At 39.6% G+C, this 27,214-nt stretch overlaps 1 protein-coding gene across 1 annotated transcript in view; it reads right to left on the minus strand.

Annotated features, from left to right (window-relative positions):
• PLEKHG7 (pleckstrin homology and RhoGEF domain containing G7) overlaps positions 1 to 26,828 on the minus strand; it is an 81,315-nt gene extending 54,487 nt beyond the window's left edge. The window contains 1 exon segment of the mRNA XM_053743513.1: positions 26,707 to 26,828. Coding sequence (XP_053599488.1) covers positions 26,707 to 26,828 — 122 coding nt within the window.
• Between the last annotated feature and the right edge of the window lie 386 nt (positions 26,829 to 27,214).

The raw sequence follows: 27,214 nt of genomic DNA on the forward strand, positions 1-27,214 counted from the left end.
CAGATTCCTCTAAGAGGACTTCCAAGATGCTCAAGGAAATATTTCTTCCTATTTGTGCACTGCCCTGCATCCCAAGCAGATCAGGGCTTCATCATTTTCCATCTGTATGAACACAAGTTGCCTCTTATTATCTTCACCTGCTCTATCCTTTTGATTCCATCCCCCATCCCCCAGTCACCAAATGTGAGTTATCCAAAATGCAAGTCTGACCTAGCCCCTCCTGGCTTCAGATAAACACATTTTTAAAGTATCCACACAAGTCTTCCATAATCTGGACCAGTTACCTTTCTGATACTCTTTACTTTGTAATTTATTCTCTGGAAACAGGGAATGGACTGTAATTCCCCACAGAAAATGTTTCACACATCAGAAACCTAGCTGGGAATGTTCTGCCCTCTCTCTGCCCTTTCCAAACCTGTCTAACTCCTATTCATCCCATGAGATTTAGGGCCATGGATTATCTAAGTAACTTAAAAGGAACTACTTAGATAAAATCAGCCTCAGATTTATTCAATTAACTGCATTTCTTGGGGGTTTAAAATGTTTTGATTGCCCTCTCTCTGCTATTCTCTCTCTCCCTACACCAGTTCCCACCCCCCCCTCCCCTCCTTAACTCTCTCCCCCATCTCTCCCTCTCTTGTCTTACTGGAGAATTTTAGGATCATGTTGCACACTGACAGCTTCCCAGCCAATGTGCATGCTATTTTTCCTATTAAAACCATGATTTGTTGAGGTGCCATGTGCTAAGTTAATGCACTGACCTGCTCTAATTCCCTTGCAGCTAGCAGAGGCCATGTAACCCAAATTGGGCCAAAGAGATTTAAATGGAAGTTGCAGAGTACGGCTTCTGGGGAAAAAATGTTCCAAGAGAACAGAGTTGGCTAGCTTCCTCCTTTTACCTTTTATTGTTTTTATCATGAATATGGTTTGTTGCCTGAAAGTATACTAGCAATCCTACAAAGGTAACAGAAGGAGCCTGGCAAGATTCTGACATCTGTCTTAGCCTGGGTGCTAGTTATATTACAAGAGAAACCTATTTGCTTAGGTTATTCTAGTTTTGTTCTGTTACATGCAAATGCTGCCATGACACAGATCTCTTTGCCCTTGCCCTCCTTCTCCAAGAATGTCATCTTTCAGAAGGCTACACTCTTGACTTTTTCACCAGTTCATGATGAGGTGTGTAATAAAATCATTAGAGTAACATCTTCTAACAACTCCCCCCATTTTTTTTTTTGTTGTTACTTGCTAACCCAATGACTGTGGAGGTTATGAGGATGGAGGGGGCTTAACTATGTGGCAATTGAAAACATTATGGTAATTTGAGTAAGAAACATCATTCTAGTTTTGTCATTTTGCAAACAGGACATTGGAACTAATATATCATGAACAAACAGTATACAAATCCAGCCAGGAATTTTCAAAATGTCACCTAAAAGGTATTAGATAACATAAACTACTGAGAGCCCCAAGAAGGTCCCTGAAAGAAAATATTAGCTCTACTATAAACTTTACACTTCTCTTGATAAAGACCCTAAAAGTATACAAATGAGATTTGATATTTATGGGAATAGAGTATACTGAAAAAAGTATAATAATTTGAGAAGTGTAAGCTAGGTAAACTTTGGGGAAAAATTTTACCCTTTTGAGCTTAAAATCTAGATGTTATGCAAACTGGAATTATGAATTTGGTAGTTTCCTCCTAAGATTCTGTAAGCTATCTCTATATCCCCTGGAGACTGGAGAGGCTCTAACTAATGGTGAGGTGGAAGAACCAGACTTCCTTGGCCTTCCCTAGCTGGTTGATGTGTTTCTCTCTATGCTTCTCTAGTTCTCTGGAGTGATGCTTAAGAGTGGGGACTTGGCATTCCCATCGTGTCTCAGTGGTTAACAAATCCAATTAGCAGCCATGAGGACACAGGTTCCATCTCTGGCCTCACTCAGTGCGTTAAGGATTTGGTGTGGCTATGAGCTGTGGTGTAGGTAGCAGATGTGGCTGGGATCTGGCATTGCTGTGGCTGTGGTGTAGGTCAGCAGCTGAAGCTCCAATTGGACCCCTAGACTGGGAACCCCCATATTCCACAGGTGCAGCCCTAAAAAGACAAAAAGAAAAAAAAAAAAGAATGTGGACTCAACATATGCAGATCAATCAATGTGATATACTAAATTAACAAAAGAAAAGAAAAAAACCCACATGATTATCTCAATAGACGCAGGAAAAGTATTTGACAAAATTCAACACTGGATGATAAAAACTCTTACCGAAGTGGGTATAGAGGGAATGTATCTCAACATAATAAAAGCCATCTATAACAAACACACAGCCAAAACAGTACTCAATGGAGAAAAGCTGAAAGCCTTCCTGCTAAAATCTGGAACAAGACAAGGATGCCCTCTCTCCCCACTTTTATTCAACGTAGTGTTGGAAACCCTAGAGAAGGGACTCAAGATGGTAGAGGAGTAAAACATGGTGCTCACCGTCTCCCACAAACATATTAAAAAAAAAAAAAACCATTTACATGTGGAGCGATTCTCACGGAACATCTACTGAACGCTGGCAGAAGACCTTAAACCTCCAGAAAGGGCAAAAAACCCTCCTCATAACTGGGTAGAACAAAAGGACAAAAGGGGGGGGGGAATCAGGATAGGACTGGCACTCCTGAGAGGGAGCTGTGAAAGAGGAAAGGAACCCACATCCAGGGAAGCCACCTAACTGACGGGGAGATCGTCCAAGATGGAGGGACCTCAAAGCCACAGAGAAAAGCGCAGCAGCTGGACTGAGGGGGCCAAACAGGGGGAGAGCCACAAAGACCACTGGCACCACAGCCCCACAGCCTGAGACACTCAGGCAAGGACTGGGTGCTGAGACTCGGGCTCTGGAGGAGGACTAGGGCTGGTGGTGGGGAGAGAGCCTCAAGGAGCTAGGGAGCAGAGTGCCACCGGCTGGGCTCACAGGAGAAGCAAGGAACTATTGTCGGGGCGGGCAAGAGGAGGAGGAGAAGACTGCCACAGGAGTAACTTTTGCTCAGCACACATGGACTCTCGGAAATACTGAAAGTGCTCCTCTAAATAAAAAAGAAATATGAAGAAATAGGATGGGAGAAATCACAATTGGAAAGTAATCACTTAAATAAGCCAGTATAAAGAACTAAAAGAAAAAAAAGCCCTATTGTAAGAGCAACGATAAACACAATGAACAGCAAAAGGATAAACGTCAAGATATTAAAAAAGACATCAAAATTATAAAATGTGGGGAAGGAAAGTAGTAAAATACAGACTCTTTTTTTTTTCCTAGAGTGTCTTTGAGCCTATATAACTATTAGGCTAAAGCAAGTATATATAGGAAGGGGTTAACATACCTGAAAAACAGAGCAAGCACAAATCAAAACCAAACAGTACATTCACAAAAACTAAAAAAACAAGAACACGAGCATAAAATAAAAGGAAATTATCCAACCAAAATGAGAGAGAAACATAGAATCAACTGGAGAACTAGGTGTAAAATGGTAATAAATACATATTTATCAATAATTACCTTAAGTGTCAATGGACTGAATGCTCCAGTCAAAAGACACAGAATGGAAGACTGGATAAAAAAACATAAGCCTACAGGAGTTCCTGTCATGGTGCAGTGGTTTACGAATCCAACTAGGAACCGTGAGGTTGCAGGTTCAATCTCTGGCCCTGCTCAGTGAGTTAAGGTTCTGGCATTGCCATGAGCTGTGTGTAGGTCGCAGATGTGGCTTGGATCCCGTGTTACTGTGGCTCTGGCGTAGGCTGGTGGCAGCAGCTCGGATTGGACCCCTAGCCTGGGAACCTCCATATGCTGAGGGTGCAGACCTAGAAAAGATGGAAAAAAAAAATCCATGAGCCTACAACTACACTATGTTGCCTACAAGAGTCTCATTTCAGGGCAAAGGACACATATATATTGAGAGTGAGGAGATGGTAAAAGATACTTCATGCAAATAGCAAAGACAGGAAAGCAGGAGTTGCAACACTCATATCAGACAAAACAGGCTTTAAAATGAAGGCCATAAAGAAGGGCAAAGAAGGACAATATTTAATGATAAAAGGATCCAGTCAAGAAGAGGATATTGCAATCGTCAATATATATGCCCCTAATATAGGAGCACCCAAATACATACAACAAATACTAAGAGACATAAAAGGAAAAATTGATGGGACTACAATAATGGTAAGAGACTTTAACATCCCCCTCACATCAATGGACAGATCCTCTAGAGAGAAAATCAATAAGGCAAGAGATGCTAAATGACACCATAGAAAAGTTGGGCTTAAATTGATATTTTCAGGACATTACATCCAAAAACATCAGAATTACTTTTTTTTTTTGGTCTTTTTGCTATTTCTTGGGCCGCTCCTGTGGCATATGGAGGTTCCCAGGCTAGGGGTCCAATCGGAGCTGTGGCCGCCAGCCTACGCCAGAGCCACAGCAACGCAGGATCTGAGCCGCGTCTGCAACCTACACCACAGCTCACGGCAACGCCGGATCATCAACCCACTGAGCAAGGGCAGGGACGGAACCCGCAACCTCATGGTTCCTAGTCGGATTCGTTAACCACTGCGCCATGATGGGAACTCCAGAATTACTTTCTTTTCAAGTGCACATGGAACATTATCAAGGATTGACCAAATGCTGGGACACAAAACTAAACTCAACAAATTTAAGAGCATAGAAACTATTTCAAGTATCTTCTCTGACCACAATGGCATGAAACTAGAAATAACCCATAGGAAAATAAGTGAGCAATAACTGAGTACATGGATATTAAATAACATGCTAATATAAAACAAATGGGTCAATGAGGAAATCAAAAGGGAAATAAAAAAATTCCTTGAAACAAATGATAATGAAAATACAACCAAAGTCTATGGGAAGTTGCAAAAGCAGTGTTTAGACGGAAGTTCACATCAATACAGGCCTTCCTCAAAAAAGGAGAAAAATACCAAATTAACATCTTAACCCTCCACCTAAATGAATTAGAAAAAAGAACAACAACAACAAAAAAAACCCCTTAAAGTCAGCAGAAGGAATGAAATCATAAAGATCAGAGAGGAAATCAATAAAAGAGATTCAAAAAACAATAGAAAAAAATCAATAAAACCAAGAGCTGGTTCTTTGAAAGAGTAAACAAAAATTGAGAAACCTCTGGCCAGACTCAACAAAAAGAGAGAAAAAACCCAAATAAACAAAATAAGAAGTAAAAAAGGAGAAATCTTAACAGATAATGCAGAAATACAAGAAACCATTAAAACAATACTATGAACAATTACATGCCAACAAATTTGACAACCTAGAAGAAACAGACAACTTTTAGAGACATACAGCCCACCAAAACTCAATCAAGAAGAAACAGATCAACTGAACAGACTGATCACTAGAAATGATGTTTAATGTAATAAAAACACTCTCTACAAAGAAAAGGACCAGATGGCTTCACAGGCAAATTCTACCAAACAAAAAGAACTTATACCCATCCTCCTTAAATTTTTCCAAAAAGGCTGAAGAAGAAGATTTTCTATAAAGCCACTATCACTATAATATGAAAACCAAAGATACTCCCCCAAAAAACAAAATTACAGGCCATTATCTTTGATGAATAAGACGCAAAAACTCTCAACAAAATTCTAGCCAACCCAATCCAACAACCCAAAAAAAGATCATACACCCCAACCAAGTGGGATTCATCCCAAGTTCACAAGGATGGATCAATATATGCAAATCAAACAACATCATACACTACACTAGCAAAAGAAAAGTCAAAAACCACATTATCATCCCAAAAGATGCAAAAAAGCATTTGACAAAAATCCAACATCCATAAAAACTCTTACCAAAGTGGGCATAGAGGGAACATATCTCAACATAATAAAAGCCATTCATGACAAACCCACAGCCAACATAGTATTCAATGGAGAAAGGCTGAAAACCTTTCACTAAAATCTGGAACAATATAAGGATGCTCACTCTTACCACTTTTATTCAGCATAGTATTAGAAGTTCTAGCCACAGCAATCTGACAAAAGAAACAAGAGGTATCCAAATTGGAAAGGAAGAGGTAAAAGTCACTCTATGCAGATGACATGATACTATATACAGATCACACAAGAACTACTCAAACTTATCTACAAATTTAGCAAAGTAACAGGATATAAGATTAACATTCAGAAATCAGTTGCATTTCTGTATACTAAGAATGAAATATTAGAAAATGAATATAAAATCCTTTTAAAATCACACCCCCAAAATTTAAATACCTAGGAATAAACCTTATCAAGGAGGTGAAAAGACCCATGCTGAGAACTATAAAAACATTCATCAAGAAACTAAAGAGGATTCCAAGAAACAGAAAGATACTCCACACTCTTGGGTTGGAAAAATATTGTAAAAATGGCCATACTGGAGTTCCCGTCATGGCTTAGTGGTTAACGAATCTGACTAGGAACCATGAGGTTGCGGGTTCCATCCCTGGCCTTGCTCAATGGGTTGAGGATCCTGCGTTGCTGTAGCTCTGGTGTAAGCTGGTGCCTACAGCTCCAATTAGACCCCTAGCCTGGGAATCTCCATGTGCCACGGGTGTGGCCCTAGAAAAAGACAAAAAAAGACAAAAAAATAAATAAAATAAAATGGCCATACTACCCAAGCAATCAACAGATTTAATACAATCTCTATTAAATTACCCATGACATTTTTCACAGAACTAGAACAAACAGTTCAAAATTTTTTATGGAACCACAAAAGACCAAGAACTGACAAAGCTATCCTGAGGAACAAAAACCAAACAGGAGGCAGAACTCTCCCTCACTTTAGGCAATATTACAAAGCTACAGTAATCAAGACAGTGTGGTACTGGTACCAAAACAGACATACATATCAATGGAACAGAATAGAGAATCCAGAAATAAATCCAGACACCTACAGTCACTTAATCTTTGACAAAGGAGGCAAGAATATAAAATGGGAAAAAGACAGTCTCTTCATCAAGTGGGGCTGGGAAAACTGGATAGCTGCATGTAAATCAATGAAATTATAACACACCCTTACACCATGCATAAAAATAAGCTCAAAATGGCTTAAAGACTTAAACATGAGACACCAATAAATTCCTAGAAGAGAGCATAGGAAAACATTCTCTGACATCAACTGTACAAATGTTTTCTTAGGTTAATCGCTCAAGGCAACAGAAATACAAGCAAAAATAAACCAGTGGGACCTAATCAAGCTTTTTCACAGCAAGGAAACCATAAAAAAACAAAAAGACAACCTATGGAATGGGAGAAAACAGTTTCAAATAACAACCAAAGGGCTTAATCTAAAAATATACAAACAACTCATATAAGTCAATAGCAAAAAACAAACAACCCAATTGAAAAATGGGCGGAAGACCTGAATAGACACTTCTCTGAAGAGGACATATGATTGGCCACCAGGCACATGAAAAATATTCTCAGTATCACTAATTATCAGAGAAATGCAAATCAAAACTATAGTGAGGTACCATCTCACACCTGACAGAACAGCCATCATTAGCAAGTCCACAAATATCAAATGCTGGAGAGGGTGTGGAGAAAAGGGAACCTACCTTCATTCTTGGTTGGCACGTAAATTGGTACAACCACTATGGAAAACAGTATGGAAGTACCTTAGAAAACTAAATATAGAACTGCCATATGACCTAGCAATCCCACTCCTGGGCATGTATCTGGACAAAACTTTCATTCAAAAAGATACATGCACCCATATGTTCATTTCAGCACTATACACAATAGCCAAGACATGGAAACAACCTAAATGTCCATTGACAGATGAATGGATTAAGATGATGGGGTATGTTACACAATAGAATACTACTCAGCCATAAAAAAGAAAGAAATAATGCCATTTGCAGCAACATGGATGGAACCAGAGACTCTCATACTGAGTGAAGTAAGACAGAAAGAGAAAGACAAATACCATATGATATCACTTATATCTGGAATCTAATGTACAGCACAAATGAACCTGTCTACAGAAAAGAAACACACTCATTGACTTAGAGAATAGACTTGTGGTTGCTGAGGTGGAGGAGGGAGTGGGACGGACTGAGAGTTTGGGGTTAGTAGATGCAAATTACTGCATCTGGAGTGGATAAGCAATGAGATCCTGCTATGCATACATATGGATGTATGCATGTATGTATATATATGCTATACATATATATACCTATGTACAACTGGGTCAGTTTGCTATACAGGAGAAATTGACAGATCACTGTAAATCAACCACAACAAAAAAAAATAAAAATCATAAAAGGAAAACAAATACATGTTATCACTTATATCTGGAATCTAATATATGCCACAAATGAACCAATCTATAGAAAAGAAACAGGCGTTCCCATTGTGGCTCAGCAGTTAACGAACCCAACTAGCATCCCTGAGGACGCAGGTGTGATCACTGGCCTTGCTTAGTGGGTTAAGGATCTGGTGTTGCCATGAGCTGTGCAGCACGCTGCAGACATGGCTCGGATCCTACTTTGCTGTGGCTCTGGCTTAGGCCTGCGGCTACAGCTCTGATTGGACCCCTAGCCTTCAAACCTCCATATGCTGTGGGTGCAGCCCTAAAAAGAGAGAATGACAAAAAAATTATGTAAATCTCATTGAGTATGAGGCAAGTACTATCCTCTCTCAAAAAATATGATAATTATAAAAACCATAAAACTATGAATGGGGAAGGTCACTGGTGAAGGCAAATGTATAGTAAAGCTAGGATATTATCCACACACAAATAGGCTATCAAAACCAGAAATCATGAGGTGAGGAAGAGACAAATACAGGATTTCTGAAACACATCTGGAATTAATACAAAACAATTGTGTGTGTGTATATATGCATGTGTGTGTATCTGTCTATCTATACGTATACGTAGACTGCTGTATCAAAACCTCATGGTATCTGCAACTAAAAGTATATGAAAGATACATACACAAATAAGGAAAAGCAATCCAAACACAACACTAAAGATAGTCATAAAATCACAAGAGAACCAAAGAGGAAGGGAAGAAAAAAAGAGTTATGAAAACAAATACAAAAACAAAATGGCAATAAGAACATACATATCAATAATGACTTTAAATATAAATGGAGTAAACACTCTGAACGAAAGACAAAGACTGGCTGAATGGATACAAAAACAAGACCTATATATATGCTGTCCACAAGAGATCCACTTCAGATCTATGGACCACATACAGACTAAAAGTTGCGGGGGGGATGGAAAAAGGTATTCTATGAAAATGGAAATCAAAAGAAACCTAGAGTAGTGATACTCATATCAGGCAAAACAGACTTTAAAAGACAGTTACAAGAAGGACTCTACATAATGACAATGGAATTGCTCCAATAAGAAGATAAACATTTGTAAATATATATGCACTCAACAGAGGAGCACCTCAATGTATAAGGCAACTGCTAATAGCCTTAAAAGGAGAAGCTGACAGTAACACAATAATAGTGGGGGACTTTAACACCCCACTTATAGCAATGGACAGATCATCCAGACAGAAAATCAATAAGGAAACATAAGCCTTAAATGACACATTGGATCAGATGGTCTTATCTGATATTTATAGAACATTCCTTCCAAAAGCACATTCTTTTCAAATGCAAAAGGGAACATTCTCCAGGATAGATCACATGCTGGGCCACAAATCAGGCCCTGAAAATTTAAGAAAACTGAAATCCTATCAAGCATCTTTTCTGACCACAATGCTGTAAGACTACAAAATAAGAAACTACAAAATACACAAACATGTATAGACTAAAAATGTTACTAAACAACCAATAAAGGGAGTTCCCATCGTGGTTCAGTGGAAATGAATCTGACTGGTATCCATGAGGACCCAGGTTCAATCCCTGGCCTTGCTCAGTGGGTTAAGGACCCAGCATTGCCTTAAATTGTGGTGCAGGTCACAGATGTGGCTTGGATCTGGTGTTGATGTGGCTGTGGCATAGGCTGGCGGCTACAGCTCCAAATTCAACCCCTAGCCTGGGAACCTCCATATGCTGTGGGTGCAGCCTTAAAAAGACAAAGAAATAAAAAAAAATTACCCTAAAAGGAAAAGTTACATAATATTTTTTTATCGTGTGTGTGTGTGTGTGTGTGTGTGTGTGTATTTTGTTTTTGCTTCTTAGGTCTGCACCCGTGGCATATGGAGGTTCCCAGGCTAGGGGTCGAATCAGAGCTACAGCTGCCAGCATACACCCCAGCCACAGCAATGACAGATCTGAGCCACACTTGTGACCTACACCACAGCTCACAGCAATGCTGGATCCTCAAACCCACTGAGCAAGGCCAGGGATCAAACCTGCAACCTCATGGTTCCTAGTTGGATTCGTTTCTGCTGTGCCACAATGGGAACTCCTATATCATATATTTATAAATCATGAATGAAAAGTCAATTAATGATCAATCACCATAAATAGATCACTTGTGATGGAACATGATGGAAGATAATATGAGAAAAAGAATATATATATATATATATATATAAATAATTGTGTCACTTTGCCATACAGCAGAAATTGACAAAACATTTAAAATCAACTATAATAAAAAATAAATTAAAAAAACCAATGTATCATCAAAAGAAAAAATCAAAGCGGAAATAAAAAATACCTAGAAACAAATGACAACAAAGACACAATGATCCAAAACCTATGGGATGCAGCAAAAGCATTTCTAAGAGGCAAGTTTACAGCAATACAAGCTTACCCTGGAAATAAGAAAAGTCTCCAATAAACAATTTAACTTTACACCTAAAGCAACTAGAGAAAGAACAAATAAAACTCAAAGTTAGTAGAAGGAAAGAAATCATAACGATCAGAACAGAAATAAATGAAATAAAAAGAAAACAATAGAAACAATCAGTGAAACTAAAAGCTGGTTCTTTTAAAAGATCAACAAAATGGATAAACCTTTAGCTAGACTCATGAAGAAAAAAGGGTGATGGTTCAAAGCAGTAAAATTAGAAATGAAAAAAGAGAAGTTACAATGGACATCACAGAAATACAAAGGATCACAAGGGACCACTACAAGCAACCATATGCCAATAAAATGGAAAACCTACAAGAAAGGGACAAAAATTCTTGGAAAGGTATTATATTTGAAGACTCAACCAGGAAGAAACAGAAAAGTTGAATGGACCAATAACTCATACTGAAACTGAAATTTAAAAATTTCCAAAAGGAGTTTCCATGTGGCTCAGCTGGTTAAGAACCCAACTATTATCCATGAGGATGTGGGTTTAATCCCCGGCCTCGCTCAGTGGGTTAAGAATCCAGTGCTACCACAAGCTATGGTGTAGGTTGCAGATGCAGCTCAGATCTGACATTGCTGTGGCTATGGCATAGGCTGACAGGTGCAGCTCCAATTCAACCCCTAGCCTGGGAATTTTCATATGCCACGGATACAGTCTTTAAAAATAAAACACTTCCAACAAACAAAAGTCCAGGACCAGATGGCTTCACAGGTGAATTCTAGCAAACATTCAGAAAAGAGTTAACATCTATTCTTCTGAAATTTTTCCAAAAAGTTGCAGAGGAAGAAATACTCCAAAACTCATTCTATGAGACCACTGCTACCCTGACATCAAAACCAAAGATACCACCAAAAAAGAAAATTACCAGGCCAATATCACTGATGAACACAAATGCAAAAATCCTCAAAAAATACTAGCAAACTGAATAAAACAGCACTGATCAAAAACCATGATCAAGTGAGGTTTATCTCAGGGATGCAAGGATTTTTCAACATCCGCAAATTAGGGTGATACATTGCACTAACAAATTGAGAATAAAAAAACCATATAATAACCTTAATAGATGCAGCTTTTGACAAATTCCAACACTTATTTCTGATAAAAAAAAAACCCTCCAGAAAGTGGGCATAGAGGGAACCTACCTCAACATAATAAAGGCCACATGTGATAAACCCACAGCTAACATCATTCTCAATGGTGAAAAGCTGAAAGCCTTTCCACTAAAATCAGTAACAAGAGAAGGATGTACACTCTTGCCACTTTTATTCAACATAGTTTTGGAAGTCCTAGCCATGGCAATCAGAGAAGAAAAAGAAATAAAAGGAAATCCAAATTGTCAAGCAAGAAGTAAAACTCACTGCAGATGACATGATACTCTACATAGAAAATTCTAATGATGCTATGAGAAAACTACTAGAGCTCATCGATGAATGTGGTGGTAAAGTTGCAGGATACAAAATTAATACACAGAAATTGATTGCATTTCTATACACTAACAATGAAAGATCACCAAGAAAAAGTGGGGAAAAAAATCCACTATCACATCAGAAAAAATAAAATACCTAAAAATAAACCTACCTAAAGAGACAAAAGACCTGTACCCTAAAAATTATAGAGGCTGATGAAAGAAAGGAGACACAAATGTATGGAAAAATATACAATACTCTTTGATTAGAAGAATCAATATGTCAAAATGATTATACTACCCAAGGCAATCTACACTTTCAATGCAATCCCTATCAAATTACCAATGGCATTTTTCACATAATTAGAACAAAAAATTTTATTTTATTTTTAAAATTTTTTATCTATTATTTGCCAATGTCTGTATTTATTTGTCTTTTTTTTTTTTTTTTTAGGGCCACACCCTTGGCATATGGAGGTTCCCAGGCTAGGGGTCCAATCGGAGCTGAAGCCATTGGCCTATGCCACAGCCACAGCAATGTGGGATCTGAGCCCCATCTGCGACCTACACCACAGCTCAGGGCAATGCCAGATCCTTAACCCACTGAGCAAGGCCAGGGATGGAACCAGCAACCTCATGGTTCCTAGTCTGATTTGATAACCACTGAGCCACAACGGGAACTCCAAAAAATTTTAAAAGCTTTATGGAAATATAAAAAACCCTCAGTAGACAAAGTAATCCTGAGCAAGAAAAATGGAGCTGGAGGAATCAGGCTGCCTGTCTTCAGACTATATTTCAAAGCTACAGTCATCAAAATAGTATGGTAACTTGCACAAAACCAGACATATAGATCAGGAGTCAGGATAGAAAGCCTAGAAATAAACCTGTGCACCTATGGTAAACTAATCTACAACAAAGGAGGCAAGAATATACCATAAAGAAAAGACAGACTGTTCAATAAGTGGTACTGGGGAAACATGACAGCTACACATCAAAGCATGAAATTAGAACACTCCCTAACACCACACACAAAAATAAATTCAAAATGGATTAAAGATCTAAATACAAGACCGGATATTATAAAACCCTTAGAGGAAAACACAGGCAGAACACTCTCTGACATTAACTGTGGCATTTCTTCTCAGATCCACTGCCTAAAATAATGAAAATAAGAACAAATGGGACCTAATTAAACTTCAAAGTTTTTACACATCAAAGGGATCCATAAACAAAGTGAAAAGACACTCCATGGAATGGCAGAAATAGTTGAATAATTGAGGAAGCAACTGACAAGGGATTAATCTCCAAAATATAAAACAACTTATATAGGTCAATAAAAAAAAAAAACCCAAAAACCCAATCAAAAAATGGGCAGAATATCTGCATAGACAGTTCTCCAAAGAAGACATACGGTGGCCAAAAACTCATGAAAAGATGCTCAATATTGCTAATTATTAGAGAAATGCAAGTTAAAACTATTATGAGGTACCACCTTACACCAACCAGAATGGCCATCATCAAAAAGTCTTCAAGGAATAAATGCTGGTGAGGGTTTGCAGAAAAGGGAACCTTCTTACACTGTTGGTGGGAATGTAAATTGATACAAACCTTATGGAAAACAGTATGGAGGATCCTCAAAAAACCAAAAATAGAATTACCATCTATCTGGAGAGGATCATGATTTGAAAAGATACGTGCACCCCAATGTTCACTGCAACACTTTTTACAATAGCCAAGACATGGAAACAACCAAAATGTCTACTGACAGAGGAATGGATAAAGACGAGGTGGTTCATACATACAATGGAATATTGAATGAATGAAAGAAAAGAATGAAATAATGCCATTTGCAGCAACATGCATGGACCTAGAAATTATCATACTAAGTGAAGACAATCATAGGATATCACTTGTATGTGGAATATAAAAGACAGGAACAAATGAACTTATTTGCAGAAGAGATATAGACTGAGACTTGAAAAACAAACTTATGTTTACAAAAGGGGACAGATGGGGGCGGGGAGAGATGGATTGGGTGTCTGGAACTGGGCATATCCACATTAAGGTATATGGAATGATTGGCCAATGGGGACCTACTATATATCACAGAGAACTCTACCCTATATTCTGTGATAATCTATGTGGGAAAAGAATCTGAAAGAGAATGGATATGTGTATATGTATAATTGAATCACTTTGTTCTAAGGCAGAAATTATCACAACATTGTAAATCAACTATACTTAGGTAAAACTTTAAAAAAATGAAAAAAAGGAGTTCCCGTCGTGGCGCAGTGGTGAATGAATCCGACTAGGAACCATGAGGTTGCGGGTTCCGTCCCTGCCCTTGCTCAGTGGTAACGATCCGGCGTTGCTGTGAGCTGTGGTGTAGGTTGCAGACGCAGCTTGGATCCCACGTTGCTGTGGCTCTGGCGTAGGCCGGTGGCTGCAGCTCCGATTGGACCCCTAGCCTGGGAACCTCCATATGCCGCGGGAGTGGCCCAAGAAATGGCAACAACAACAACAACAAAAAAAGACAAAAAAAAAGACAAAAAAAAGGAAGTTTCTGGCTGGTGGAAATGTGTCCTCTGGTGGACCTCAAATACACATATTTTGTAAAGAATAAATTAGTTGTGGTATTATTCTAACTTAAAATCAGCTGGCCCTTTCTGAACACCAGCTCTTACTAGACATTCCATTAAGAGTTTTACATGCATTATTATTTTGATTTTCACAAGTACCCTAAGGAGTGGAAATTACTATTCTCATTATAGAGCCAAGAAAAGTGAAGATTAAAGGGATATAAAGAAACTCACCTAAGGTCTTCATTGTTTGTTAACAAAAGAGCCAGAATTCAATTCAAATACCCAAGTCTGACTCCAGAAATACTTGTAAATAAGGAGAGAAAAACATACTACAAACCACTGTGAGCACTGTTTTTTAAAATTGATATAATGGTGGTTACTACTTTAGATAATATAAAGTATGTAGTGAGTGGGTTCAATGGAAGCCCTCCCAAAACACCCATCTTTTCACCCCTGGAGCCTATTCATGTTATCTTGTTTGTAAAAGGAGTCTTTGCAGATGTAATCAAACAAAAGATCTTGAGATGAGATTATTTTTTTATGGGCTCTAAAGGCCATGATGTGGGCTTATAAAGGAAAGGTCCTCCCCTAGCGCCTTCAGAGGGAGTGTAGCTCTGTCAAAACCTTGATTTTGGACTTGTGGCTCTCAGAATTCTCAGAATAAATTTCTGTTGTTTTGAGCCACCAATTAGGGGCAATTTATTACAACATCCACAAGAGACAAGTGAAGGGGGCAATACAATTGAGAGGTAAGGGCACCTGACTTAGGACTGCAATCCCAACTCTGACCTTCAGTACATGTGAACTTGGCATGTCGCTTCCCAGAGCCTCAATTTCCTTACGTGGAAAACACCTGCAAGTAAGACCATTTAAATCCCCTGTGAATGTTGCCCAATTCTTTTTTTTTTTTTTAATAAGGCAGGCTTATCAGGCCTAATTCCTTGTCTGATAGTAAAATTCATAGTAAATGTACCTTTTTCCAGCAGGTGGCTTGCCAGTAATTGCACAACTAGGAAAAACTGGTGTTCTATTTTAAGAACCATAGTGTTTTATTCTATGCAATAGACAGCACAATTTGGAGGGCTTGCTTATGAGTTCATTACACAGGAAGAGAAAATTAAGAATCAGTAACAATCTTTAAAAAGAAATCCATAGACAACAGAACTGTCATTTATGGAATTGTAGCTCTCTTGGCTAAACCTGGGATATATTTTCTCATTATAATTTTCACAAGATTGCTGGAAACTTTCCTTTGCATATTTGATTATAATTTCCAGTTCAACTTTCTAGCAAAATAGTTCATTTTCTGTAAATCCAACTGCGAAGAGAATGAGTAGGGAGCCTCTTGCTTGCTGTTCAGGGCCTGGCCAGAGTGGTCACCGCATGAATGTGGAGTGAACAAATGGGGCTCATCCTCAGTCCAGTTTGAACATAACAGAGCACTTCGTTGGAGTCACATCAGCATGGAAAACACCGTGTTCTCACACTGGGCTTAATCGGTAGTAGTTATGAAATGCACACATGTGCAGAGAGCCAGGCTGGTGGCTGGTATTGAGAACTGCCTAGAACCCTGTCTTTGGAGGTGTTTGCCTTTTCCCGACAAGAGTCAAAACACTACCCAATGAGATCACACTATGTTTGCACAAATCCCCAACAACCCAGGGTGCTTTCAAGAGATGAACACAAAACAGATTAGGAAGGTACAGGAGGTTGAAAGGAGCTAGAGGGAGAGAAACTGCTGGAGGAGAAAAAATGTAAAAAAAAACAAACAAAAAAGGGATCATACAATTTCTCCTACCAGGCTGATCCTAACTTAACTCCCAACTAAGTAACCAACTGATTTCCTTTTTTTCTTCCTTAAATTGGTATTGAGAATCTAGTATGTGCCAAGCAATGTGTTAGGCACTCAAGATACAGAGATGGACAACACAGGCACAATTCCTGCTGTCATGGCACTTATATTCTGGGCAAGCTGATGCCAGGGTAAGAGTAACACATGGTTCCTGATGTGAAAGGGAGCTGCTGGTCCCACTCTAGTCTCCAGCCATTTTTAGATCAAGAAGGCCTCCCTGATATCCTGAGGCTGCCAGTCTCCTCTTCTGACTAATTGACAGTAGTCACCTATCTCGTGACAAGAAAAAAAAAATTTTTAACCACATGTGGTGATGGATGTTAACTTACTTTGGTCATCACTTTGCAATACATACATATTTCAGACTATTATGCTATATATCTTAAACTTACATAATGTTCTATGTGAATTATATCTCAATAAAATTGGGGGAGAAAGGAAAATACAATAAAATATGCCATGGAGGGTTGAGATTTTGAAAAAGCAAGCAAATAAGCAAAAAGCAGAATGCCGTCTATTAACTGCTAGTTAATACCTTTCTAAAAAGCTTTGAAACTCCTCAACAGCTGGGAGAGAGCCTTCTCCCTATCTGGTTAGACCCAGAGTTTATACAGTGCTAGCCATATAACAGGTTTTAAGTAAAAGCCGGGGGAGGATATAACATTGTACTGAATCTAATATTCAGAAAAATCAAATGAGCTTTGTATAATCAATTATTTCACTCTGAGGTCAGAATATTTTAAAATGAGTAAGTCAATAACTTGCAAACAGGAAGTGCTAAATGAATGAATGAATGAATAAATGAACGATGGTCTCTTTAAAAAAAGGTAATATTTAAGGTACACTATTTATCATATCAAAAGCCATACAAGGGAAAACACAATCATTCAAAAATCTATGGGATGCCTCAAAAGCAGTTATTAGAGGGAAGTTCATGGCAATAGAAGCCTTCCCCTAAAAAGAAGAAAAATCTCAAATCAACAACTTAACTACAACCTAAAAGCATTAGAAAAAGAAGAACAGGAATTCCCGTTGTGGCTTAGTGGAAACAAATCTGACTAGCATCCACGAGGACGCAGGTTTGATCCCTGGCCTTGCTCAGTGGGTTAAGGATATGGTGCTGCCACGAGCTGTTGGTGTAGGTCACAGATGTGGCTTGGATCTGCTGTGGCTGTGGTGTAGGCCAGCAGCTACAGCTCTGATTTGACCCCTGGCCTGTGAACCTCCACATGCCGTGGGTGAGGCCCTTAAAAAAAAAAAAAAAAAAAGAACAAACAAAACCTAATGTCAGCAGAAGGAAGGAAATCATAAACATCAGAAAGTCAATAAAATAGAGACTCAAAATACAACAGAGAGAATGATCAAGATGGCGGAGGAATGAGACATCACATTCACCTTCTCCCACAAATACAACCAAACAACACATCTGTAAGTGGAACAATTCACAGAGAACATCTACTGAATGCTGGCAGAAGAACTTAAACCTCCAAAAAGGGCATAAACCCTCGACATAACTGGGTAGAACAAAAGAGAAAGAGAGAAAGAAAAGCAATCAGGACAGGACTAGCAATCCTGAGAAGGAGTTGTGAAAGAGAAAAGGAACCCACACCCTGAGAAGCCACCTAACCTACTGGGAGCTCAGTCAAGATGAAGGGACCTCAAAGTCTCCGAGAAAAGCACAGCAGCTGGACTGAGAAGGACAAAGCAGAGTGAGAGCTGCAAGATCATCTGTACCACCCCCTGGACACCATAGCCTAAGATGCTCCAGTGGGGGCTGGGTGCTGAGACTTAGGCTGGGGAGAGGACTATGGTTGGCTGTATGGAGATAGCCTGAGGGGCTAAGGAGCAGTGTGCCATGGACTGGGGAGTGGTATGCCATGGGCTGGGGAGCAGAACCTGGGAGGAGGCCTGGGCCCACAGGAGAAGCAAGGTGCCACTGTTGGAGAGGGCGAGAGGAAGAGGGGTGGACTGCCATAGGAATCTCCCTGCATACGCAGGCTCTGAGGCTGGGGCACCTCTGGCACAGGCTATAGGTGGCAAAAGGTCACTTGCGCAGGCTATGGGAGATCAGGCACTTCTTGTGCAGGCTACAGGTGGCCAGGCACCTCTTGTGTGGGCTAAGAGCATGGGGGGGCTAAGCACTACATGGTGCCTTGTGTGTGTTCTAAAGGCAGTGGGAACAAACCACAGTAGTCATCTCAGAAAACAGAGGGAGGAGTGACCTACCACCATTAGGGGTCTGTGAACAGGCTCCACCTGCAGCCCTAGTCACCTCAGAGGTCGGCAAAAAAAAGAGGACTGCAACTGGGCATCAGCCATTGTTGGTCTCACTCCCCTGGGGACACACCCACCCTGCTGCTGCCACTGCAAATGATCCAATCACTCCAGTCTACAGGAAACTCACCTTAGAGCAAAGGACACATATAGATTTAAAGTGAGGGGACAGGAAAAGATATTTCATGCCAACGGACAAGACAGGAAAGCAGGAGTTGCAATACTCCTATCAGACAAAATAGACTTTAAAGTGAAGTCCATTAACAAAGACAAAGAAGGACACTAATGGTAAAAGGATCCATTCAAGAGGAGGATATTATAATCAGCAATATCTATGCCCCTAATATAGGAGCACCAGATACATACAACAAATACTAACAGACATAAAAAGAGGAATCGATGGGAATACAATAATAGTAGAAGACTTGACCACCCCACTCACATCAATGGACAGATCCTCTAGACAGAAAATCACTAAGGCAACAGAGATCCTAAATGACATCATAGAAAAGTTAGACTTAATTGATATTTTCAGGACATTACATCCAAAAACATCAGAATATACATTCTTTGTAAGTGCACAAGGAGCATTCTCAAGGATTGAGCACATACTGGGGCACAAAGCTAACCTCAACAAATTTAAGAGTATAGAAATTATTTCAAGTATCTTTTCTGACCAAAATGGCATTAAACTATAAATTAACCACAGGAAAAGATATGAGAAAAAAAACTGACTACATGGAAACTAAACAACATGCTACTAAAAAACCAATGGGTCAATGAGGAAATCAAGAAGGAAATTAAAAAAATACCTCGAGACAAATGATAATGAAGACAAAACCATTCAAAATCTGTGGGATGCCACAAAAGCAGTGCTTAGAGGGAAATTCATAGCAATGCAGGCCTTCCTCAAAAAAGAAGAAAAATCTCAAATTGACAGCTTAACCCAACACCTAAATGACTTAGAAAAAAAAAAATGACAAAACTTAAAGTAAGCAGAAGGAAGGAAATCATAAAGATCAAAGGGGAAATCAATAAAATAAAGATTCAAAAAATAATCGAAAAAAAATCAATAAAACTAACAGCTGGTTCTTTGAAAAGGTAAACAAAATTGACAAACCTCTGGCCAGACTCACCAAAAAGGAGAGAAAAAAAACCCAAATAAAATAAAGAGGAACAATTACAATTTATACTGCAGAAATACAAAAGACCATAAGAGAATACTATGAACAATTATATGCCAAAAAATTGGACAACCTAGAAGAAATGCACAACTTTCTAGAGGCTTATAGCCTGACAAAACTGAATCAAGAAGAAGTAGATCAACTGAACAGACCAATCACTAGAAATGAAATGTAATATGTAATAAAAACACTTCCTACAACAAAAGTCCAGGACCAGATGGATTCAAAGGCAAATTCTACCAAACATACAAAGAGAAACTTATACCCAAACTCCTTAAACTTTTCCAGAAGATTGAAGAAGATGAAGGAACATTCTCAAAGACATTCTATGAAGTCACCATCACCATAATATGAAAGCCAAAGATACTACCAAAAAAGATAATTATAGGCCAATATATTTGATGAATATGGATGTAAAAATTCTCAACAAAATTTCAGCCAACCGAATCCAACAAGATACAAAAAAAAAAAAATCATATACTATGACCAAGTGGGATTCAGCACAGGTTCACAAGGATGGTTCAACATACGCAAATCAATCAACGTCATACACCACATTAATGACAAAAGTCAAAAACCACATGATCATCTCAACTGATGCAGAAAGAGCATTTGACAAAAATCCAACATCCAACTCTTACCAAAGTGGGTATAGAGGGAAGATATCTCAACCTATCTCAAAATAAAATTCAAAAAGCTGAAAGCCTTTCTGCTAAAATCTGGAACAAGATAAGGATGCCCACTCTCACCACTTTTATTCAACATAGTATTGGAAGTACTAGCCACAGCAATCTGACACAAAAGAAACAAAAAGTATCTAAATTGGAAGAGAAGAGGTAAAACTGTCACTCTATACAGATGATGTGATGCTCTATTTAGACCACACAAAAACTACTTGAACTGATCAACGAATTCAGCAAAGTAGCAGGATATAAGATCAACATTCAGAAATCAGTTGCATTTCTATATATTAACAATGAAACATTAGAAAATGAATATGTAACAGTAACTTTTAAAATCACATCCCCAAAAATTAAAGACCTAGGAATAAACCTGATCAAGGAGGTGAAAGACTTATATGCTGAGAAAACTAATCATTAATTAATTAATGCTCTGCATATTAACCAAGGAAATTAAAGAGGATTCAAAGAAATGGAAAGATATTCCATGGACATGGAGAACAGATTTGTGGTTGCCAAGGGGGAGGGGAGGGAGTGGGATGGACCGGAGTTGGGGGTTAGTAGAGGCAAACTATAGCATGTGGAGTGGATTAGCAATGAGGTCCTGCTGTATAGCACAAGGAAATATATCTATTGTGATGAGACATGATGGAATATGAGACAAACAATATATATACATGTGTAACTGGGTCACTCTGCTACATAGCAGAAATTGACAGAACACTGTAAATCAACTATAATAAAAAAATTAAGCAAGCAATACTCAAAAAGGAAAAAAAACCTTATAAAAGGGTACTACAGTAGTACCCTTTTATAAGCTTTTTTTTTCTTTAATTGAGCAGGTCCACTTACAGGGTTTTTTTTTTTTTTTTTTTTTTCATGAAATACTGCAGCATTACACCAACTGTGGTAGACTGAATTTGTAGCACAATGAATCTCAGATGAGGAAGGCTGACTTGTGCTATTTTCAGATTTTTGACTGTTCAGAGTGTCAGCACCTCAAACCTCTGCATTATTCCAGAGTCAACTGTATTTATATCTCCACTTCACAGATAAAGACTTTGAGGTTCTGAGTTGTTCAGAGACTTGACAAAGGTCAGGCTGCCAGAGAGAAGTAGAGATAGGATTCAAACCTAGGTGATTTCAATAGCTCTGAAAATCAAGTTTTGCTGCCTTCCATCCCCACCCCACCATGGGTAACCCCAGATGAATCTGGCTTTGGGAAATGCTTTCCTGGCATTGCATGGTTTTTGCCTGGTCTCTTTCTTGAGGCAGACTTCAAATATCTTGTTTTGTTTTCACGTTTTGGATATATTTAGATTTTTTTAAACTATTTCTTTTGAGCACTGGAAGGTTAGTCTATTATCATAGATGTCACATGTACATCTCCCTTCTCATGTTCAGGTCTGAAAAATTAGGTGAGACTGCTTTCTTCAAGTATAGATTTTAATAGGTTCCAGGAAGCTGTCCCTATTCACAAAATCTCCCCCACTTGCTTCTTGATGTTTAAAATTCCACCAATATGGCTTTATTGCTTGGCTTCAGGTCATGTCCTTTAATTAAAATTCAAAAACACAGGAAACAGCTAAGTAACCCTCTAAGCCAAGCAGCCTGTCAGCCTGTCTGTCTTTCCTTCTCCCATCCATCCTTTCCTTCAATAAATATTTTAGCTGGGTAATGGGTGCTCAGGTTAAAAGGTAAATAAGTGGTCTCTAACCTCAGAAGAGACAAAATGTGAAAAAGAAAAACATTATTTTAGATACTATGGTGGAAACATCATGAAATGTAGGGAAACCCTCAAGGGATATACACACTGCTCTACTTGGAGTGTAGCTATCTCTTAAGCCTGAAGTAGTTTACACTTCAGTAAGAATGAATTGCAAAGATTTTTTTCCAAGAGGTATATTTTGGTGATAGGAAAAAAAGGTTTGGAGTGTGAATTCACTGGAATAATGCATTTATAGAGAAGGAAGTACTGTGAGAAAAAAAGTTCACGAAAAAACACCGGGAATCGAAGTCATAACTTAGAGTAGACTGGGCCCTTCTTACTTACATGAGCCTACACAATTGTTAGACCATGTGTTAAAAAACTATAATAAAAGAAAAATCAAGTATTTTTGCAAAAGGGCTTATTATCTATTCCACAGGGAAAAAAAAAAAACCATTATTGTGACTGACTGATAGCCAGAGGCAAGCGCTTCTTAATTGAATGTACCAGGGTCAGCAAACCTTTTCTATAAAGTGCCAGATAGTAAATATTTCAGGCTTTGTGAGCCCTATGGTCCCCGTAGTGGCTACTCAATTCTGTGCTTGCAGTGTGAAAGCAGCCACCGACCATGTTTAAATGAATAGATGCGGCTGTGTTCAAGATTTGTGCCATAGGCCATGGTTTGCTAGACTCTGTCTTCTCCCATTTAATGGGCACATCAAAGGCTAAAGTTAAATAGTTAAAGTAAATTTTAAATAAAGGTCAAGTAAGTTTTTTGAGGTGAGGCCCCAGCTTCTCAAAGGTCAGCAGGGCCTGGTGCAGAGCCTTTTTCCTCACACTCTCTGACTGCAGAGCCTGGGAAGCAGTCATCCTCAGGAAGCAGCCCTTTGAACAAATGGCTGCTAGGACGACGCAGTGACAGCAAGGACAGACAGAGAGGGAGCACAAGACAGGCAGGTAGACAGAGGATCTCTGTGCAAAGGCCGTTAGCTTCTTATCAAAAATTTATGCTTAAGGTGAACTTTTTGATTCAAAAAGTATAGATTGAGTGGTTTGTGGCTCATTTTGATGCAAAATTACTCATTCTTAATAGTAATGCAAGAAAGTTTAACATATTAATTCACAGATTATAGTCACTTGGCCTTTCATTTATTCATTCAACAAACACTGCATACTGCATGCCAAGTATTGTACAAATCCTGGAGAGACAATACTGAACAATTCAGGTCATCACTAGATACCAAGATGTCCAAATTACCTCCCCTCTGATTCCCTGTGGTAACTTTCTGTAACCTTACACTATTTTATAGCATTTGATTATGACACACTGAACCCCTCAGAGCTTTTTAAGCCCTTTAGCCCTCTGAATTTTTAAAAACTATTTCTGTTACTGCTTCACAAAGACTGCAAAGGTCCATGAAAATTACCTGCATGGCATCTTTTGCAAATGGCTTGGTACATCATCTCATCAGTTAGCTTTTGTATCTGCTAACTTAATCTTACCCTCAAAGCTAGATACAGACTTTACATGCTCTAGGAACCGTTCTTTGATTAAAGACTGTCAGATATTTATCTCCATCCCCAACACCTTCTCTAGTCAACTATCTACTCAAAATCTCCACTCAGATGGCCCAGTGGTCCTCAAATGGGACCATTTGCCATCCAGCAGTGCAAGCCAGAAGCTTGGAAATCATTCTTAACAACTTTCCTCCCTTCATTCCTCATGATCTACTGTTCACAAAGTCTAGGTGATTGTACCTCCTAACCTTCTCCTGAATTGAGATACTTCTAATTCCACTGCCTTCCACAGAGCCTAACCTACCAAACTCTCCTACCTGAACCTTCTAATTGCTCTGCTGGAATCCACTCTCACCTAAATCTCATGCATACACTTTATCTATCTGATTATATCAATCCACCCAATGGTTTCATACTGCTCTTACGGTAAAGAAAAAAATCCCTAAACACCCTATTAGACTCTGCATGATCCACTCCAATCAACACTTTCTTTCTCTGACACTCTTTTTTTTTTTTTTAAATCTTTTTAGGGCCGCACCGGAGGCATATGGAAGTTCTCAGGCTAGGGGTAGAATTGGAGCTACAGCTGCTGGCCCACATCACAGCCACGGCAACTTGGGATCCTCAACCCACTGATCAAAGCCAGGGATCAAACATGCATCCTCATGGATGCTACTCAGATTCCTTTCCATTGCACTATAACAGGAACTCCTGACAATACCCTTCCCCCCCCCACCTTCTTTAACGCATGTGAATTAGGTATGATTTTAGTCTGTTTGCACCTGGGGAAGATTTACACTGATGGCCCTATTCACCAACCCTTATATCCACACACTTTGCCACATGACAAGTGTTCTCCCACTACTGGTGACACATGATTTTCTGCCCTTGAGTTCAGCCACGTGACTTGCTTTGGTGAGCAGAATCAGACAAGGTACAGAGCCCAGGGTCCAAGTGGCCTTGCACGTTTCCATGCTTCCATTTATCCTCTTGAACCTCTCCCTTCACCATAAGAATAACATGCCCAGGGTACCTCTTTGGTCCTATGAAAAGAATGAGGGACAGTTGGAGTGATCAACTGACCCTCTATGGACACACAAATTTATAAGAAATAGTAATTAGTTGTTGTTTTAAGCCACTGAGGTTCCAGGTTATTTGTTATGTAGCAAAAGCCAGCTGATATGCTAACACAATGCTTTGCATTTGCCTATGGCTTTGTTAAGTGTCTTCTATCTTAGTTGATATTTAGGTCAAATAGGGTTAAAATCAACAAAGACTGCATAAATGGATCTCATCTTTCCTACCATGAACAGCCAACTCTTGCTTGAGGTCCAGTAATAAAACAATGGTGGGAGTTCCACTGAAACAAATCCGATTAGGAACCATGGTTGTGGGTTCAATCCCTGGCCTCTCAGAGTGGGTTGAGGATCCAGAATTGCCGTGAGCTGTGGTGTAGGCGGTGGCTACGGCTCCAATTTGACCCCTAGCCTGGGAACCTGTATATGCCGCAAATGTGGCCCTCAAAAGATAAACTAAGCTAAAATAAATAAATAAAATAAAATAAAACAATGGCTAACTCCCTGAGGATTCTGCCATGATTTTTCAATGAAATGAGAGCTTTCCCAACAATCTCACAAATTGGGTGGAATAAACTGGGCTTGGATCTTTCCCTAGTTGCCAGAAGCTTTTCATCCCTGAAAGAAACGGCATATCCACTGCCACAGCCAAGGGAACCAGAAGAAAGTTCAAAAGTGGTTTCTAAAATGACACAATCCACCTGCATTCTAGATAAAGGCACAGTCTGTCATAACAGGCATTTTTAAGATCGTCCTAGATTTAAACAGCGCATCTTGTTCCTTTTATCCTTGTTCTCTGAATTTCTCTTTGAAAAGCTACTATTTCCGGCCTTTACATTTTTCTCTACCTGGCAAAACCTATTACTAGGTGAATGCTAATTAAGCCACAGGACCAATTTGACAATTTGAAAAAGCAAAACGCTGGGCTCCTAAAGACGAATCTTGAAATTAAGACTCTTTCACCCATAAATATGAAGAGTGGCTTCGAGGCTATAAAACAAAGTGTCCTGATCAATACGCCATCAAGTTTGCTATATCAGAACAGATGGAAAGACGGAAAAATAGTCAACAGGAGAAAATAAAGACACACACCTGGATCAACCCAATGCGTCTCTCCGAAATAAATTAAAAACAAAACATATATTTTGGTTTTGCACCAACTCACCCCAAATTCCAGACATTTTTAAAGGAGAGGACATTAACTTTCCCAGCTAAAATGTTTTGGATTTTTTCTTTTGCGGGGGAGAGGGTGAGAATATTAGAAATTTGTATAATTTGCTCTTTCTGCCTTTTTAAACCAGCCACATCCAGGTGGTCTTCAAAAGGCCTGGATTCGCAAGAGGGTCACATTTACTGTCTAAAGCCTGACACACTATTGCCAGCCTGTGTCTTTTCTTCAAGTGCCTTCAAAGATATACAAGAAGAAAGGGAGCTTGAGCTCCATTCTTCTTCTTCCCAAACTGCTGCACCCCTTCTACTTGACTGGCAACCGTCCTAAAAACTGTGCCCATCCCCCGCTCCCGCCCGCAGCTGGCAGCCATCATGGCCCAGGACGAAATAGCAACCTGGAGGTCTACCCTGCTTTAGGAAGCTTAGAGCTGTGTTACCCGACGCCTGGGAGTCCGTGGGTCACGGCTGGGGGCTGGGTGGCCTCCTCGCCCTGGAAGGGAGGCTTGAGGAACTGACCTCTCCTCGAGGGGCTGAAGCACGGGCTGTCACTGGGTCCCATTTGGTGCTCAAACAAGTCAGGTGCATTAAGGGCCCTGAAAGGAGTCTGGAGGAGTCTTGAGCCGTGTCTCAAGAGCCACAAAGAGTGCGAAGACTCCTCGGGGCTTCCGAACATCCAGTTGGAAAAGAGACGCGGGGAGCTTACACGCGCCTCTCACCTCCCTCAGGTCTGCACCCCAGCAGCGGCTTGCAGAAGGCCCGCGTGCGCAGCGCTGTGCGCATGCCCGTGAGCAGTGCCGTAACGTGTGCCCATGCGCAGTCCCTCGCGCATGCCCACATGCTCTCCCGCCGCTGTGCCCCTTTAACTTGCTCAGAGTGCGCGAAGTGGAAACGCCTGGGCCTTGCGGGCTGAAGTGGATAAGATTGTCCCGGTTCTGACAGTGCTTC

The sequence above is a fragment of the Phacochoerus africanus genome, chromosome 7 (assembly GCF_016906955.1).
Source record: "Phacochoerus africanus isolate WHEZ1 chromosome 7, ROS_Pafr_v1, whole genome shotgun sequence".
NCBI classification, from domain to species: domain Eukaryota; kingdom Metazoa; phylum Chordata; class Mammalia; order Artiodactyla; family Suidae; genus Phacochoerus; species Phacochoerus africanus.